At 45.0% G+C, this 16,331-nt stretch overlaps 1 protein-coding gene across 1 annotated transcript in view; it reads right to left on the minus strand.

Annotated features, from left to right (window-relative positions):
- Positions 1-3,035: 3,035 nt before the first annotated feature.
- LOC121553288 (adhesion G protein-coupled receptor A2-like) overlaps positions 3,036-16,331 on the minus strand; it is a 122,405-nt gene continuing 109,109 nt past the window's right edge. Inside the window, exons 8-12 of the mRNA XM_041866311.2 lie at positions 15,221-15,385; positions 10,704-10,923; positions 10,335-10,484; positions 5,911-6,072; positions 3,036-3,284 (exon numbers count right to left, since the gene is read on the minus strand). Coding sequence (XP_041722245.2) covers positions 3,036-3,284; positions 5,911-6,072; positions 10,335-10,484; positions 10,704-10,923; positions 15,221-15,385 — 946 coding nt within the window. The remainder of the gene's footprint in view (positions 3,285-5,910; positions 6,073-10,334; positions 10,485-10,703; positions 10,924-15,220; positions 15,386-16,331) is intronic.

Consider the following 16,331-nt stretch of genomic DNA (forward strand, 5'->3'; position numbering starts at 1 on the left):
ATCATTAGCTGTATTTCGCACCCATGAGAATGCTTCTCCTCTCTAGAACTAATCTTTATTAATAGGCATGCAAAATGCGTGAAATTAAACTAAATAATACAGTAGTTTACTGGCAGACTCTATGATGCCCCTGATATTCTGTTATTATACATTTTGTTTGAAGTGACTGTGCAGCTTGGCACTGTTGAGGGGAGAGTGTGTGGTCTTTCAGTGAAATTCTTTTGAGGAAATCCACAAACCAGATGCCTTCTATTTCACTGTTATCCCATCCAATTAGCTACCAGCCAGACATTTGAAAACATGTGTGTTGGATGGAGCTGGTGACTGAGGTCTGGCATCTAGTGACTGTGTGTGTTTGTGTGTGTGCACATGCGTGTGATCGTGGTTGTGCGCATGTAAGTGTGTGTGTGTGTGTGTGTGTGTGTATGTGCACTATGCCACCCATTTGGCTGTGTGTGGGCACAGCGTGACCATATGTTCTGTGCAGTAGTTCAGTTTAACCTAGCACAGCACTGAACAGGCATGAGACACAGCCAGTGAGATAGAGATCAGACACTCAGAAAGTGGGGGCTAAAACAGCACTATGGCTTAAATACCATCAGTAGTACAGAGTACACTGAACTAACCACAGCACAGAGAGGGGGTGAGAAAATGGAAGGATACAATGGTCTACAATTCCTCCAAACATGCAGTGTTCTATACTGAGGAAAGAAGAGACGGAAACGATGATATTTGTGGAAGTAGCCTCTCCTCCTGAGGGATGTTGTATGTCTGAGTCAGTTTTAGTGAAAACGTGAGAGTGGAAGATTAGTGTGTGTGTGTTTGTGTATGTGTGTGTGTATTTGTGTGCGTGCGTGCGCGCATGTGCGTGTGCGTGTGCATGAGTGTGTGTGGCCTGAATGGATTTGCTCTCTAAATCAACACTGAACACACACGCCGTCTTCACAGTCAAAGTGATGAGCGGTAGGGCCAGGCTCCCGCTTTGCATCTTTAATTGCTTTCTGTCTACCGGTGAAACAAGGACAATCAAAGGGAACCAATGAGCCCTGCAGCAGCCCTGCACCTACACCTCCAGCCACCGCGAGGAACTACAGACAGAAGTTGAATAGCCCCCCCCCCCCACCCCAATGGTAGAAGCCTTGCCTAAGGACATGTGCCAGTACCCACCGTATTGGAATTCAAAGGGGGGAATCCCAACGTAACTGTTGACTACATTAGGATGACTAGCTGTCCAGCACTCATTTGGTGAGAACCACAGACAATTGTCATTTAGCAATAGCTAAATATTGTCATGTAGCAATAGCATATTGCAGTTATTGCTGGTGTGAATGTCATTGTTATCCACAAGTGTATAACAGTAAAACCAATAACAGTAAACCAATTTCTCCAGGATTCTAATTCAAATCCTGTAAATGGCATTCCTATGCACAAAACAATCCTAACAGATGCCTACATGAGAAATGGCAATTGAGGCTGATTACTGGGGTGGAAAAGCGCCCTCTAAACAGTGGATGTGAGTGGCTGCCAGGGCGGCTGTTACAGTGCAGTGAGGAAGGGCCTGTGAGGCCGTGCCAGATCGGCAGTAATTGGAGGGGCCTTTGCATATGCAGTGCCACGTCGGAGGGTTGTACTCCCAGAGCAGAGCAGAGAAGAGCAAGGACGAGGCCAGTGCCAGAGAGAGAGAGAGAGAGAGAGAGAGAGAGAGAGAGAGAGAGCGAGAGAGAGAGAGAGAGAGAGAGAGAGAGAGAGAGAGAGAGAGAGAGAGAGAGAGAGAGAGAGAGAGAGAGAGAGAGAGAGAGAGAGAGAGAGAGAGAGAGAGAGAGAGAGAGAGAGAGAGAGAGAGAGAGAGAGAGAGAGAGAGAGAGAGAGAGAGAGAGAGAGAGAGAGAGAGAGAGCGAGAGAGAGAGAGAGAGAGAGAGAGAGAGAGAGGGCTGGCAGCATTTCCATCCCAACCCTAAGTGGCCCACTGCTGCTCTGAGTGCACCTCACAATGTCACATTCCCATTGAGCGCTCACTTTCTCAATGACAATCACTCCCTGTCTTTCAAGCCACACGTCTATCATGCCACACAGGTTTTGTTTGGAATTGGTTCACTTCTATAAGCCTAGTCATGCTCTCGACCTCTGTCATTGGTCATCACAAAGGGACAGCTTAGTCATTAAAAGGAATGCATTGCTTTCCTCCACAATCGCTGGTCCATCTGAGATCGCTGCACAGCTGCACTGGGCACTGCAACCAAGCTAAATAATAGCTGAGCACAGTAGATAGTCTTAACTAATCATAAGAGGACACAGTCAACAAACAAGCAGAAACACGCAGGCACGCAAGCAAACATGCACACACACCCACACAAGTACGTACACACACACACACCCACACAAGTACGTACACACACACACACACACACACACACACAGTAGCTGATGGGTATAACTACCTACTGAAATATTGCAAAACAATGCCACTTCAATGCCAGAGGAGTGTTTTTCCCTGTCTGCATATGTAGACTGTAAGGTGTAGCTGACGTGGCATCTGTCATTTGGGATGGGCCAGCAGGAGGTATGATGGGGTAACAGTGATTTAGTGTGACAGGGATACAAGGCCACAGTATCCATCAAAGGAGAGTGGCCTACATACACTGACTCCAAAACTACCCCACCAATCCCGACCCTTCCCCCTTCACAGTGCAACCTATCACAGGCTGATCTACAGCAAAACAGGATGTCAATTTATGGAGACTAATAGACAACAAGTCTGCCAGACAGGAGCACTGCCCTATTATTCTTACACCAAAGTGGGTGCATTTGAATCTTGACCATAATACGCTGCATTATGTACAAAAACATAGACAGAGAGAACTTTAGGACAGAAATAAAATGTCTAATCTTTGATTAACTGTTACTGTACCATAGAAATATAATTCCTAGAACAGACATTCTCATTCAAGTCAACGTTCTGTAACGGGTGGACCGGCAGCCATATTGAGTGTATGTTGTACTCATTAACCGTGGAGTAAAAGCAGGAAGTTCATCCTTCAATGTTTTATTATCAAGTCATCTATTTCTATGTCCTGTACCTTGCTGAGTTGGCTTGCGGGGGAGCCGCTGCCGTTGACCGTGTGACATTTGAAGTTGAGCAGTGTGTCCCCGATGGCATCCTGGGTCCCATCGGCCCTCTGACCAGAGATGGGTGGCAGGGGGGCTCTCTGTACTGCCATACACGAAAGACCCTGGAAGTTAGACGGCTTGATCAGAAAGGCCTCCAGGGCTATGTTTGGGGACACCTGGATGGAGACAGAGTGATAGGGAGAAGGGGAGTAAGTGAGTTTATCTTCCTGGTCTGAACATAAATGGCTGATCATTGAAAGTGTCATTCTGCATTGAATCGATAAAAATATGTTTGCTGATCATGCTGAGCTGCGAGACTAAAAAGATGATAAACAACACTGAGCTCCAAAAGTATTTTTTTGAGCCAAAAGATGATACCACACTTTGGATTTGGAATGATACAGTGACTATGAGGTTAAAGTGCTGGCTGAACTTTAATTTGAGGGTATTTTCATCCATATCGGGTGAACCGTTTAGGAATTACAGCATGAATAATTATTCACGATTCTTGAGTGAGAAAGTTAGACGCACAAATATCATACCCCCCCCAAAAAATGCTAACCTTCCCTGTTATTGTAATGGCGAGAGGCTAGTATGTCTTGGGGTATGATATTTGTGTGTCTGTAACTTTTTCACAATTCATTCAGGATTCTCCACAATCATGGTAGCATCCACATTAATGTAGAAGTGTTTAGAAACATATTCTATTCTTATTTACAATAAAAGTGACTCCAAAATGACACAATACATTATTTATCATTTGTTTCTATTGGGCACAAAATAACCTGAAACACAACCAAAACAAACAGCAAATGCATCAAACAAACGTGTAGAGTCACACGCTTGATGTAGTCATTCCGTGCTATGAATATGGGACTTAATACTTAACTTTTTACTACTTTTAATATACACTGCTCAAAAAAATAAAGGGAACACTAAAATAACACATCCTAGATCTGAATGAATGAAATAATCTTATTAAATACTTTTTTCTTTACATAGTTGAATGTGCTGACAACAAAATCACACAGAAATTATCAATGGAAATCAAATTTATCAACCCATGGAGGTCTGGATTTGGAGTCACCCTCAAAATTATAGTGGAAAACCACACTACAGGCTCATCCAACTTTGATGTAATGTCCTTAAAACAAGTCAAATGAGGCTCAGTAGTGTGTGTGGCCTCCACGTGCCTGTATGACCTCCCTACAACGCCTGGGCATGCTCCTGATGAGGTGGCGGATGGTCTCCTGAGGGATCTCCTCCCAGACCTGGACTAAAGCATACGCCAACTCCTGAACAGTCTGTGGTGCAACGTGGCGTGGGTGGATGGAGCGAGACATGATGCCCCAGATGTGCTCAATTGGATTCAGGTCTGGGGAACGGGCGGGCCAGTCCATAGCATCAATGCCTTCCTCTTGCAGGAACTGCTGACACACTCCAGCCACATGAGGTCTAGCATTGTCTTGCATTAGGAGGAACCCAGGGCCAACCGCACCAGCATATGGTCTCACAAGGGGTCTGAGGATCTCATCTCGGTACCTAATGGCAGTCAGGCTACCTCTGGCGAGCACATGGAGGGCTGTGCGGCCCCCAAAGAAATGCCACCCCACACCATGACTGACCCACCGCCAAACCGGTCATGCTGGAGGATGTTGCAGGCAGCAGAACGTTCTCCACGGCGTCTCCAGACTCTGTCACGTCTGTCACATGCTCAGTGTGAACCTGCTTTCATCTGTGAAGAGCACAAGGCGCCAGTGGCGAATTTGCCAATCTTGGTGTTCTCTGGCAAATGCCAAACGTCCTGCACGGTGTTGGGCTGTAAGCACAACCCCCACCTGTGGACGTCGGGCCCTCATACCACCCTCATGGAGTCTGTTTCTGACCGTTTGAGCAGACACATGCACATTTGTGGGCTGCTGGAGGTCATTTTGCAGGGCTCTGGCAGTGCTCCTCCTGCTCCTCCTTGCACAAAGGCGGAGGTAGCAGTCCTGCTGCTGGGTTGTTGCCCTCCTACGGCCTCCTCCACGCCTCCTGATGTACTGGCCTGTCTCCTGGTAGCGCCTCCATGCTCTGGACACTACGCTGACAGACACAGCAAACCTTCTTGCCACAGCTCGCATTGATGTGCCATCCTGGATGAGCTGCACTACCTGAGCCACTTGTGTGGGTTGTAGACTCCGTCTCATGCTACCACTAGAGTGAAAGCACCGCCAGCATTCAAAAGTGACCAAAACATCAGCCAGGAAGCATAGGAACTGAGAAGTGGTCTGTGGTCACCACCTGTAAAGCAGTCCTTTATTGGGGGTGTCTTGCTAATTGCCTATAATTTCCACCTGTTGTCTATTCAATTTGCACAACAGCATGTGAAATGTATTGTCAATCAGTGTTGCTTCCTAAGTGGACAGTTTGATTTCACAGAAGTGTGATTGACTTGGAGTTACATTGTGTTGTTTAAGTGTTCCCTTAATTTTTTTTGAGCAGTGTACATATACGTGAATTTCTCCCAATACTTGTGGTCCTCTAAAATGGGGGATACTACAGTGCTGTAATTTTAAATTAAAGCTGACAGTCTGCACTTTAAACTCATTGTCATTGTATGATTTCAAATCCAAAGCGCTGGAGTACAGAGCCAAAACAACAACAACAAAAGGTGTCCCTGTCCCAATACTTTTTGAGCTCACTGTAGCTTTGATTCAGAAACCAATCTTGGTAACACATTTTAAGGTATCCTTTTAAGGGGTTAAAGAGTGAACATATAGTTGATAGAAATGTGAGTGCATTTGATGTTTGTTTACCTACCTTTGAAATGACCTGCGTGTCTATGGTGAGAGCCAAGTCGGCGATGCGCTCCACACACTGAACGATGCGCGTACATGCCCTGGCCTCGTTCTGAGCCATCCACAGGATGTGTTCCTCCACCAGCATCATGTTACTGGCTATGTCAGAGATATAGTCCCCTAGCTACAGGATTCAGGAAGAGAGAAAGTAGATCTTCCATTAGCATCTATCACATCTACTAAAGAGAAGCCATGTATTATCCCAAAACGGAATGATGAGGGTGGTGATGGTGACTTTATTCATTATATAAAGATTTTATTTAGATTAGCGTCTCCAAATGGGGCATAACCACTTCATTGTGTTGACAGTTGAACTATTTACATCAATTTCACAGTTTCTTTATTCTAACTGTTCGGTGGAGAGATTTGGTTGGCATTAATCAAGGTGTATCTGGGGATCCATGTATTGGTAGGTTTTCTAGTAGGACTCTGTGTTGAGGAGAGCTCCAAATAATGATCTTCTCACAGAAAAATTGAAATACAATTCCACTATACTACTCTGACCTCTTTTGTGTGCAGACCCTCTGGTTGCCTTCAATCGTATAAAGCTGGGGTATTCAACCAGGGGTCCGCAACCCCCTGTCATTTTTACTTTCAATGTTTTTATGAATATTGCTATTAACAAAAAAAAAAACTACAAAAATCTACTGAATCTATTCATTTAAAATTTTTGATTACATCACCTGATGATAAGACAAGACGTTGATTTTTTTTTGGGGGGGGCTAACAGATTTTCTGGGGGGGGGGCTAACATATGATGGGGATCCCTAGGCCTCCGGTTTGCCTCGGCAGGGGTCCCCAGGCAAGAAAAGGTTGAAGACCCCTGTTATCAAGTACCTCTTCATCAACTTAGCTCTCAGGTGCATGATTGTCATAAGCATGAAAAGAAGGATGACAGAAAACACACAGCTTTTCCTAATTGATTTGAAGTATAGCCTGGACGGTGGCAGGCTAAGACTCTTTTTATTCCTAGACTGTGAGTGCATTTAGCGTAATGTATTGTTTCTCAAATCGAGTTCCGTTAACCTCCATTTAAGCCACATGTCAAACTCATTCCACGGAGGGCCGAGTGTCTGCGGGTTTACACTTCTTTTACTTGATTGATGAATTAAGATCTCTAATTAGTAAGGAACTCCCCTCACCTGGTTGTCTCAGTCTTAATTGAAAGGAAAAAAATTAAACCAGCAGACACTAGGTGTCACGACTGCCGCCGAGGCTGCCTCCCCTCCTTGTTCGGGCAGGTTTTGGCGTTCGTCGTCACCGGCTTACTAGGTTCTGCCGATCCATTTATCATCACTCCACTTGTCTTGTCTAATTAATCACACATACCTGGTTCTTATCCTCAATTAGTCATTGTATAAGTGTTCCCTCTGCTTCCTTGTCTGTGTGGGTGATTGTTTGTAGTGAGCTGTGTGTAGCTCGGTTGAGCTACCCTTACCTTGTTGTTGCCAGGGTAGATATTTCCCCTGTGGACAATCCACCACACGTCGTAGGCAACGTTCTTTTGGGCCTGGAGGCGGCAGGCAGGGCACTCACGCATCACCCCAGGTATCGAACACCCACACATGTTCAGAGCCCTCTGTTGCACACTGTACCCTACCTATCCACTTTACCAATCACATGGTAGTTCCCCAGTGTAAGGCGCTAGTCGATTCAGGCGCAGCTGGGAACTTTATGGATAGGGAATTCGCACGCCGTCAAGGCATTTCATTGGTTCCCCTCTCCATTCCACGTCTCCTCAGAGCACTCGATAGTCGACCATTAGGGTCTGGATTTGTTACGGAAGTCACTATACCAGTCACCATGATCACCCAGGAGAATAATTTTGAGCAGGTGATTTTTTTTATTATTGAATCTCCTGCTTTCCCTGTGATATTAGGTATCCCTTGGTTAGCACTCCACAACCCCACCTTCTCATGGCCACAGAGGGCTCTCACGGGGTGGTCGCGTGAGTGTCAGGGTAGGTGTCTAGACGTTTCTGTTGGTGCAACCACGGTGGAAAGTCCAGATAGTACCTCCCCCGTGCGCATTCCTCCCGAATACCGTGATCTGGCGCAAGCGTTCTCTAAAACGCAGGCGACTAAGTTACCACCTCACCGGGTGGGGGATTGCGCGATAAACCTCAGGGTAGACGCTGTACCTCCCAGGAGTCATATATACACCGTCACAGGCGGAAACGGTGGCTATGGAGACATATGTCACTGAGTCCCTGCGTCAGGGGTATATACGTCCCTCCACTTCACCCGCCTCCTCAAGTTTCTTCTTTGTGAAGAAGAAGGACGGAGGTCTGCGCCCATGCATTGATTATCGACCACTGAACAGGGAGACAATTAGATTTAGTTATCCTCTCCCCCTCATTCCTTCAGTGGTTGAATCGATGCATGGGGCGTGCTTCTTCACCAAATTGGATCTCAGGAGTGCGTACAACCTGGTGCTTACCCAAGAGGGAGATGAGTGGAAGGCAGCATTCAGCACAATCACGGGGCATTATGAATACCTGGTCATGCCCTATGGTTTGATGAATGCTCCCTCCGATTTCCAGTCCTTTGTGAACGATGTGTTTCGGGACATGCTTGGTCGCGATGTAGTGGTCTACATCGATGACATCCTGGTGTATTCCGCTACTCGCACTGAGCATGTGTCCCTGGTTCGCAAGGTGCTGGCCCGACTGTTGGAGAATGACCTTTATGCTAAGGCAGAGAAGTGTATGTTTTTCCAGCAGTCCATCTCCTTCCTTGGATACCGCATTTCCACCTCAGGGGTGGAGATGGAGGGAGATCGCATTTCAGCCGGGCGTAATTGGCCAACTCCAACCACGGTTAAGGAGGTGCAGCGAATCCTTGGCTTTGCCAACTACTATTGAAGGTTTATCTGGGGCTTTGGCAAGGTCGCAGCTCCCATCACATCCCTGTTGAAGGGTGGGCCGTCCCGGCTCCACTGGCCTGCTGAGGCGGACTGGCCTTCAGGAGACTGCGGGGTCTGTTCACCTCAGCTCCGGTACTAGCCCTCCCCGATCCATCACTACCGTTTGTAGTGTCACGACTTCCGCCAAGGCTGCCTCCCCTCCTTGTTCGAGCAGGTTTCAGCGTTCGTCGTCACCGGCTTACTAGCTGCTGCCGATCCATTTATCATCAGTCCACTTGTCTTGTCTATATAATCACACACACCTGGTTCTTAACCCCAATTAGTCATTGTATAAGTGTTCCCTCCGCTTCCTTGTCTGTGTGGGTGATTGTTTGTAGTGAGCTGTGTGTAGCTCGGTTGAACTACCCTTAACTTGTTGTTGCCAGGGTAGATATTTCTCCTGTGCCTGAGTTTTGTTGTCGCATGCTTGCGCAACTGTTTATCGATGGAATAAACTCTTTGGATGCATATTACTCGTATTACTCCTTCTATCACACGCATCACACTAGGCCCTTCATGGAATGAGTTTGACACCCCTGATTTAAGCTGTCATCTGAACAGTTTCATACAGGAAGCCTGAAGTCTATTCTTGCAAATCCCTGCTTTCAAAACACTGAAAAGCACTCACATCTCACAGGCTTAAATAATACCAGGTCAGGAATAGCAGCTAACTATATGTTAAGTTTCCCCTCAAATTGCATGTTACTAAATTGCTGAACTGATGACATCTCGGCAGGTAGCTTAGTGGTTAAGAGCGTTGTGCCAGTAACCGAAAGGTCGCTGGTTATAATCCCCGAGCCGACTAGGTGAAAAATCTGTCTGTGCCCTTGAGCAAGGCACTTAACCCTAATTGCTCCTGTAAGTCGCTCTGGATAAGAGCGTCTGCTAAATGACTAAAATGTAAATCTCAGGGAAATTAGCACCCATAGTCTAGCATTTATGGAGCTGGAGTTGAGTAGACTAGCCAGCTACCGGAGCAAAAAGAGACATCCACTTATTTGTGCCTTTAATTGGACTATAAACAGTTCATCCAAAGAAAACAGTTGGGGGTTCTTTATTCAGTCCCTCCAGGATTTCGCAGGGATTCTTTTATGACATTTGCAAGCAAAAATGCTTGATTTTGCTGCAGGAATTCTGACATTATACATGGCAATATGCAATGATTTTGTCCAATTTGTCAGGAAAATGCATTGATGAGGGAAAAGGTTTGTTGGCGTGTGGCTTGATTGAACCATATTATGCGTTAAATGTGCGGTGATTGGTTGAAGTTGCGAGCCCTCTTTTTGTACTGATTTGACAGTTTTATAAGGAAATAGTGCGGTGATTGGTCAAATTTGCAAGCCCGCTGGGAACTGTTGATTTACCAAAAAATGGACTGCTGCATGGATGCTGAGGGTAAATGCTGTGTGTGTGTTTTTGCACAAGCACGCATGTGTTTGTGTTTGTGTGTGAGCAGCGGCTAAGTGCTGCTATCATACATACTTCTCTACGCTGGTCCACAAGGCGAGTCAGCCTCTCAACCAGGTGTGTGACAAAGATGACGTCCATCACATCGCTGAAGTCCCCTGCCCTGCTGGTGAAGGCTACCAGCTGCTGGGCTAACGGCTGGGGATTACTGGTGTTGATGGTCATCTGGAAATAGAAACAGTCATTGGGTTAGAAGAGGCTAGATCACTTGGATTTACACAGATGCATTTCATATGTGTTATAAAATAACAGTTTGTATGTCTTCCTATGGGCATAAATCAAGCCAGATATTACCTAAAATACAAAAATAGTTAACGATTCAGATGATTCCGTTTTAGACCCCCTTGTCTCGCGTTGTCTCTGCTAGTGAGAAAGCAGTCCTACCTGGGTGAGCTCGTGCAGTACGCGAGTCACCTCGCTGGCATACGGGCACTGGGTATAGTCGTCCTCTGCCCACCGGCCTGCCCGGTCACAGCGTCGCCAGGCCTTCTTCTCCCTCTGAGTGAGGTGGTGTGAAGCGGCACCAGAAGGGTGAGGGGCAGAGCCAAATGTGGATGGAGCACAGGGCAGGAAGGCCAGTATCCCTGCCAGGGTCTTTGGCCACCTGTCACAAAATATGGTATCAATATCATTGTCACCATGATCCACAATAAGCCTTGATTCCCCGATTACACTACATAGATGTGACACTTTGCCTTGTTATTATGTCGCATTACTATGTTATAACTGAAAATACCCTAAAAAATACCAATGAAAACAAGCTTGTTTCATTTCAACAATGTCATTTTGGCAATTTTTCATAACGTGAAACAAAGGGAGTAAATTGAGGTGAGACTGAGGATAAATCTGTTGTTGTGTTCAGAGGAACCTGTCCAGCTTTCTCCCCCTGTCATCATGGCACCGGCTACTTCGTAATGTATGGCACTAATTCCCCAACCCCAAAAAAGTGTCTCATTTTCCAGCCCATTACGCCTCTGCTGAGCAGAAACAAAGCCTCTCTGCTCGCTGCACTGGAAGTGTGTTGTAAAGTACACGAGCAATTCACGACAACAATGGAGCATACACGGAAACAGGACTGACAGGAGAAAAACAGATAACTTCTCAAGACTTCCAGATGGACAGGGACGGAGACAGAGGGAGAGGTGGAAAGCAAACCTGGGTTCAAATACTATTTGCAATAATTTCTGTGCTTGATTGAGCTTGCCTGATGCGATGGAACCAATTGAACAGTCCCAAAATGGTAAATCCTCCCATCTGGCACTCCAGGCCGACTGAAGCAAATGCTCAAAGTATTTGAACCCAGGTCTCGTGGAGAGCCTGTTAGCTTTTCAACTCATAAAGCTTTAGCTGGAATGGAAAATGCCAGTCAGAAACTAATTGGAATGTTTTATAGAAAGCTACAGTATACAGTGCCTTACAAAAGTATTCATCGCCCTTGGCATTTTTCCTATTTTGTTGCATTACAACCTGTAATTTAAATTGATTTCTATTTTGAACTCATGTAATGGACATACACAAAATAGTCCAAATTGGTGAAGTGAAATGAAAAAAATAACTTGTTTAAAAAAATACCATCAAATAAATAACGGAAAAGTGGTGCGTGCATATGTATTCACACCTTTGCTATGAAGCCCCTAAATAAGATCTGGTGCAACCAACTACCTTCAGAAGTCACATAATTAGTTAAATAAAGTCCACCTGTGTGCAATCTAAGTGTCACATGATCTGTCACATGATCTCAGTATATATACACCTGTTCTGAAAGGCCCCAGAGTCTGCAACACCACTAAGCAAGGGGCACCACCAAGCAAGCGGCACAATGAAGACCAAGGAGCTCTCCAAACAGGTCAGGGACAAAGTTGTGGAGAAGTACAGATCAGAAAATATCAGAAACTTTTAACATCCCACGGAGCACCATTAAATCCATTATTAAAAAATTTAAAGAATATGGCACCACAACAAACCTGCCAAGAGAGGGCCGCCCACCAAAACTCACAGACCAGGCAAGGAGGGCATTAATCAGAGAGGCAACAAAGAGACCAAAGATAACCCTGAAGGAGCTGCATAGCTCCACAGCGGAGATTGGAGTATCTGTCCATAGGACCACTTTAAGCTATACACTCCACAGAGCTGGGCTTTACGGAAGAGTGGCCAGAAAAAAGCCATTGCTTAAAGAAAAAAATAAGCAAACACGTTTGGTGTTCGCCAAAAGCCATGTGGGACACTCCCCAAACATATGGAAGAAGGTACTCTGGTCAGATGAGACTAAAATTGAGCTTTTTGGCCATCGAGGAAAACGCTATGTCTGGCGCAAACCCAACACCTCTCATCACCCCGAGAACACCATCCCCACAGTGAAGCATGGTGGTGGCAGCATCATGCTGTGGGAACATTCTTGAGGGAAACCTGTTTCAGTATTCCAGAGATTTGAGACTGGGACGGAGGTTCACCTTCCAGTAGGACAATGACGCTAAGCATACTGCTAAAGCAACACTTGAGTGGTTTAAGGGGAAACATTTAAATGTCTTGGAATAGCCTAGTCAAAGCCCAGACCTCAATCCAATTGAGAATCTGTGGTATGACTTAAAGATTGCTGTACATCAGCGGAACCCATCCAACTTGAGGGAGTTGGAGCAGTTTTGCCTTGAAGAATGGGCAAAATTCCCAGTGGCTAGATGTGCCAAGCTTGTAGAGACATACCCCAAGAGACTTGCAGCTGTAATTGCTGAAAAAGGTGGCTCTACAAAGTATTGACTTTGGGGGGGGGTGAATAGTTATGCACGCTCAAGTTTTCTTTTTTTTTTCACTTCTTCAAAGTGGTAGGCATGTTGTGTAAATCAAATTATACAAATCCCCCCAAAATCAATTTTAATTCCAGGTAGTAAGGCAACAAAATAGAAAAAAATGCCAAAGGGGTGAATACTTTCGCAAGCTACTGTAAACCTGGGGTACAGACTTATTAGCATTTTGGTGATTGATATGACACACATGGCTTCCTAATGCGTGGGGATAATTGCTAGCTAAACAGTACTTACAGTGGGGGGAAAAAGTATTTTGTCAGCCACCAATTGTGCAAGTTCTCCCACTTAAAAAGATGAGAGAGGCCTGTAATTTTCATCATAGGTACACGTCAACTATGACAGACAAATTGAGAAAAGAAAATCCAGAAAATCACATTGTAGGATTTTTTATGAATTTATTTGCAAATTATGGTGGGAAATAAGTATTTGGTCACCTACAAACAAGCAAGATTTCTGGCTCTCACAGACCTGTAACTTCTTCTTTAAGAGGCTCCTCTGTCCTCCACTTGTTACCTGTATTAATGGCACCTGTTTGAACTTGTTATCAGTATAAAATACACCTGTCCACAACCTCAAACAGTCACACTCCAAACTCCACTATGGCCAAGACCAAAGAGCTGTCAAAGGACACCAGAAACAAAACTGTAGACCTGCACCAGGCTGGGAAGACTGCATCTGCAATAGGTAAGCAGCTTGGTTTGAAGAAATCAACTGTGGGAGCAATTATTAGGAAATGGAAGACATACAAGACCACTGAAATCTCCCTCAATCTGGGGCTCCACGCAAGATCTCACCCCGTGGGGTCAAAATGATTACAAGAACGGTGAGCAAAAATCCCAGAACCACACGGGGGGACCTAGTGAATGACCTGCAGAGAGCTGGGACCAAAGTTACAAAGCCTACCATCAGTAACACACTACGCCGCCAGGGACTCAAATCCTGCAGTGCAAGACGTGTCCCCCTGCTTAAGCCAGTACATGTCCAGGCCCGTCTGAAGTTTGCTAGAGTGCATTTGGATGATCCAGAAGAGGATTGGGAGAATGTCATATGGTCAGATGAAACCAAAATAGAACTTTTTGGTAAAAACTCAAGTCGTCGTGTTTGGAGGACAAAGAATGCTGAGTTGCATCCAAAGAACACCATACCTACTGTGAAGCATGGGGGTGGAAACATCATGCTTTGGGGCTGTTTTTCTGCAAAGGGACCAGGACGCCTGATCCGTGTAAAGGAAGGAATGAATGGGGCCATGTATCGTGAGATGTTGAGTGAAAACCTCCTTCCATCAGCAAGGGCATTGAAGATGAAACGTGGCTGGGTCTTTCAGCATGACAATGATCCCAAACACACCGCCCGGGCAACGAAGGAGTGGCTTCGTAAGAAGCATTTCAAGGTCCTGGAGTGGCCTAGCCAGTCTCCAGGTCTCAACCCCATAGAAAATCTTTGGAGGGAGTTGAAAGTCTGTGTTGCCCAGTGACAGCCCCAAAACATCACTGCTCTAGAGGAGATCTGCATGGAGGAATGGGCCAAAATACCAGCAACAGTGTGTGAAAACCTTGTGAAGACTTACAGAAAACGTTTGACCTGTGTCATTGACAACAAAGGGTATATAACAAAGTATTGAGAAACTTTTGTTATTGACCAAATACTTATTTTCCACCATAATTTGCAAATAAATTCATTAAAAATCCTACAATGTGATTTTCTGGATTTTTCTTCTCATTTTGTCTGTCATAGTTGACGTGTACCTATGATGAAAATTACAGGCCTCTCTCATCTTTTTAAGTGGGAGAACTTGCACAATTGGTGGTTGACTAAATACTTTTTTTCCCCACTGCACATTCCATGGAAATGTTTTTCATTTCACTGTTTACATTTTCTTTGTTATCTAATATTCTATAGTAACTTCCTACTTGAGCAGAGCTGAGTTTAGTGAACCATTGGGCTTTCACATTTCACATTCTCAAAACACTGACTTCTTGAATGCCAACATGAGGTCAGACATGTTTTAGGCTACCTTGTTGCACTGTAGCTGACCTTTGACCTTGTCATTTAGTCTTGACCTGAAAAGGTCCTTCTGTCTGGTCTGGTTAGAGCACCCACCTGAAGTCTCCCTTGTTGCTGTTGACCCTGTCTGCTGAGCAGTAGGGTGCTGACGTCTCCAACACAAGGATCTCCATCTGTTTGGACATGTTGCCACGGGAACTGGTCACCTGGCACTCCCAGATGCCAGACAGGCTGTGGTTGATGTTGGAGAGGACGACCTCGCTGGAGGAAAGAAGAAGACAGATCTATGAGTTTGCGTGTGTCTGTGTGTGTGTGTGTGTGTGTGTGCATGTAACCGCACAAGAACTACTCAATTCAAGAAACATTTAGAATTGTAAAACTTAAAATAGTATTGTTATAATGACTTAGAGCTGTGGTCGTTACATGCTTTGGTGATTGGTACTTAAATGGAGCATGTCTCCTTCGTAAGGAGGATTTCTATTTGAATGGGACGTCCCTGGTTATATAAAGAATACATACATGACAACAGATTATAAAGTATTGGATTTGTTTTTTTTATACACCAATTGAAAGGATGGCTTGTAATATTTCTGAAAATAAACCCAACAAATTGCTAGGCAAGAACCACTATCTCCATAGAAATACTGTATTTCTCAGCGTAAAGCCAACTCTATTTTTTATTACTAATGCATAATAATTTCCGTAAAATCCAAATTTCCACGTGGCACCTCAGAGAATTGACTGCTTTGCTCCACACTTTTGTTAAGCAGCATTCAGTGTTGAAAAAAAGCAGCCGCGGTTTCCCCCAAAAACATGACTTTTCAAATCTGACTTAGGAACAACACCATGGGTGTTTGACAGTTGACATTCAAATTATTAGTGACAGGCAAGAGAAGGCACTTACATCTTCCACAGTAAAAATTATTAGTTGCTGAGTGCACTCTGATGTGCCAGAGAATAATCCTTGACAGCGCCTCTGAACAGAGGATGTGCAGAAAATATTTATTCACCGACATGAAATACTCTCAAATGGCTCATTTTACTTGTCTCTTGCTGTTGTGTTTCCTTGAATTCCTTCAGTAACATAGATCTGAATCCCATAGACATGACAACACAAATATCTTAAAAACCTTTACTGTGCTTTAAAATGTTCCTTTCAGCACGGTTCAGCAACTATGGTGGATGGATGTGTACTCTGACCATCTTA

The sequence above is a fragment of the Coregonus clupeaformis genome, chromosome 37 (assembly GCF_020615455.1).
Source record: "Coregonus clupeaformis isolate EN_2021a chromosome 37, ASM2061545v1, whole genome shotgun sequence".
NCBI classification, from domain to species: Eukaryota; Metazoa; Chordata; class Actinopteri; order Salmoniformes; family Salmonidae; genus Coregonus; species Coregonus clupeaformis.